Below are 3,188 nucleotides of genomic sequence, written 5' to 3'. Positions count from 1 at the left end.
AAGAAGAAGAAGAAGAAGAACAACAACAACAACAACAACAACAACAACAACAACAACAACAACAACAACAACAACAACAACAACAACAATAACAGCAACTGTAATAAATTTTGGTCTTCTTTTCCTCCTCCTCCTCCTTAAATTATTGTCATGGAATCTGACCGTTATCAGTTAACTAAGATAAGTAATAGTAGTATGCCTGCTGTTTTTACAAGCGAATCTACTAACTCTCATTTTCTCGATTCCACTAATGATGACGACACTGAATAAGATCAGAGCGACGTAGAGGACCAAACGAACCCGGATGACCGCATACTCAGTCAGGCGCTCAAGTGGCATGACGTCAGCGGAAGTATAGTCTCGGATATCATGCGCGGTATTCTGAGGACGTAGAGACAGCGCAGTGCAAGTGCTTGAGTGAATGGGTTTTTATTGTTTCGTACTTCGCTACCTTGGAATCACAAAGTTCTAGGCTATCTGAGACATTTTTGACCGTTTTGAGTTATTAAGGTCATATGGTCCGAAAGCAAATTAAATTATGTTCTATCTACTCTATCAAAATCACCCCCGGGGCGGTGCTACTGACTGAAGTGTCTTTAGGCCAATCCCAAAGGGGGAACATTAACCATGCTCTTATGCACAGTAGAATTGTAATTGTAAATGGGCTGATTCATCAATGCAATGCTCATAACTGTGCCTGAACTACAACAGGGAACTGCTGCTTTTTCTTTCCTAATCTTTGCTATCGTCATTTTTTCCTCAACTTCTTTTGTACGTTTGTCACACTCATGTGACCCGCCATTTTCGGGGTGCCTTGATAGTCGAAGCAGACTTTGTGCTCTTGAAGCTAGAGAGATGAGCAGAGTAAGTCTCATTCCTTGTAAGGACTTCTCTGTTGACATCCACCCCTTGGCGCTCATGTGACCTTATGCAGTTGCGAGCGCTGTAAAACCTCTACTAAAACAATAAAACTATCAAAATCGTAATATTATTTGAAGTTGTTGTCAGGATTTTCAAAGAATTGTATTCGAAAAAAACTTGATGTGAAAAAAATCACATTTTTCGACGAACTTGGTACTGAGCAGATAGAACTTTGTAATTTCGAGATAGCGACTTGAATACCTGCTTTTGCAACTCCCGTGCAAAACTGTATTAATCATATGTATGCGTGCGTGTTTGTGTGTGTGTGTGTGTGTGTGTGTGTGTGTGTGTGTGTGTGTGTGTGTGTATATGCATGTGTGTATGTGTGTGTGTGTGGTAAGAAGATAAAAGGAGTAAGTAAGTTAAATGGTAAGTTTGATTAATGTTTAAGGCCATTTGCCCGCATCTCATCACATAAAACACACATTTAATAAGTAAAGTTTCCATACTGAATCAGTACAGGTTGTGCACATATCTCTTATCGTGGGTCAAACATTGCATATTTCTGTCACTGGGCCGAGTCAGGCTGGGAGGAATTAACAATTTCCTTTGATGGACAAAGTGTGAACAATTAAAAATAAAGTGAAATTTATCTTCAATTTCATGAGTTACACCTCTCACATAAGGGCGAATTAGTTCATTTCCACCGATAGAGATTGCTACTTAATGGAAGGCTATTGGTTTTTAACAAAGCTATAGCTCTTCTGCTCCAATACCGAGAGAGGTTGGTGATACATTCAGCCGTTTCTTGAAACGGAATTGTAAGAGAGAGAGAGAGAGAGAGAGAGAGAGAGAGAGAGAGAGAGAGAGAGAGATATTACGGCGACGAAGACTAAGAGTCTAAAGTTCCACAATAACAACCTATTTTCGAACAAATAGCCAATAGAACTGGAAAGCTTATTCTCAATATTTGCTTGTCATCCACGCTAGTTACAGACGTATCAAACGAACAAAAACGATGAATCTCCATCAGTAGTGTAACGCTTAGGTGCTTCGCAATCGCTCGTAAGAGACCAGAGTTCGGTTTCCGAGGGGATGGGGTTGAGAGAAAATAAGTTATCTAGATGAAAGTGGCTATTCTCACCCGCCCGGAAGTTCTCGCAAGATCAACTCCTCTCCTCTTCTCTCTCTCTCTCTCTCTCTGTCTCTTTCTGAATACTGTCTATCGGTGTGGACGATCAAATTGACCAAAACAAAGTTAAAAAATGATGTTAAAACACAAAAGTAAATAAATTTGGTTGTCTACAAAGATGCTACGGCTATTTAACTTTTCGAATCGAGCCGAACTACGCGGGTCGCCATTTTGTTTTGCCCGGAAATTCTCGCGCTACTCCTCTCTCTCTTTCTCTCTCTCTCTCCACTGCCCACAGACAAAATTGTACGCTTTTAGTAGGCTACAATTGTAAGGGAACGTTTGTTCACGGCACAGAATTCTACAATTTTTCTGTTATCACAGTGTAGAATTCTGTGGTTTAGGGTGAACGCAAAATTTGGTGAACGCGCACCGTGTGAGAATAGCCACAAGACTCGCCTGCACTATTCTCACTCCGGGTGAGAATAGAGGTGGCCTATCTAGATCTAGAATCTAGATCTAGTATGTTGTTCACTGCGCTGAGATGTATTCCTCCCAGCTCGAGTTGACTCTAATAGGCTGGGTCGAAGTCTGCCTCCTAAACGATCTAAATTGTGTCAATGGGGAAGTTAAAACAACTATTCTTTTTAAAGAATAAAATAGATAAAGCCAACCTCAGTCCACAATTCCTGTATTAAAACATCACATTTATTGAGATATTACCTGTTCTAATAGCAAACTCCGTCCTCTTAAGTGTACAGAAGACTCTCACAACCGGACTCGTAAATTTACACACTCCAATAACACACAATCTTAAGAATGACCCCTGCGAGAGAGTAAAAATATCGAGTTGAATCAAACTCATGTTATGAACTCTCGAAAACCTGTTTCTGTTCTCCTCTAAAAGCGTGTCAACACGTAATGGCGTTTGTGAAGAGTACGCATGTAATGACCAACCGCCCCCCCCCCCCCCAAAAAAGCAAAGAAACAAACTTAATGAAGTCTCAGAGAAGGAAAAAGGGACAGGGGAGGACATATAGTATAGCTTGTTCACTTTCGTCTGACTTCATTTTTTTAAAAAGGAAATTCTCGCTCATTTATTTATTTGCCAATGCACGAATGTTTTTCTTGGCACCACTGTTGACCAGCGGCCAAATTATAACGGGTTTTTTTCAAGTGTTTTTTTTTTTGTTTT

At 40.3% G+C, this 3,188-nt stretch overlaps 1 protein-coding gene across 3 annotated transcripts in view; it reads right to left on the bottom strand.

Annotated features, from left to right (window-relative positions):
* The window catches only part of LOC101862795, a 10,861-nt gene extending 7,984 nt beyond the window's left edge, over positions 1–2,877 (bottom strand). The window contains exons 1-2 of one of the 3 annotated variants that reach the window (XM_013082196.2): positions 2,717–2,877; positions 301–381 (exon numbers count right to left, since the gene is read on the bottom strand). In XM_013082196.2, the coding sequence (XP_012937650.1) occupies positions 301–339 (39 nt within the window). In that variant the 5' untranslated portion in view covers positions 340–381; positions 2,717–2,877. Of the gene's footprint in view, positions 1–228; positions 382–2,716 lie in introns of all 3 variants that reach the window. The other 2 variants (XM_013082194.2, XM_005097776.3) reach the window with 2 other exon arrangements.
* Positions 2,878–3,188: the final 311 nt, after the last annotated feature.

This window comes from Aplysia californica, unplaced genomic scaffold (assembly GCF_000002075.1).
Source record: "Aplysia californica isolate F4 #8 unplaced genomic scaffold, AplCal3.0 scaffold00163, whole genome shotgun sequence".
Taxonomy (NCBI): Eukaryota; Metazoa; Mollusca; class Gastropoda; order Aplysiida; family Aplysiidae; genus Aplysia; species Aplysia californica.
This window is presented reverse-complemented; position numbering and strand designations above follow the sequence as displayed.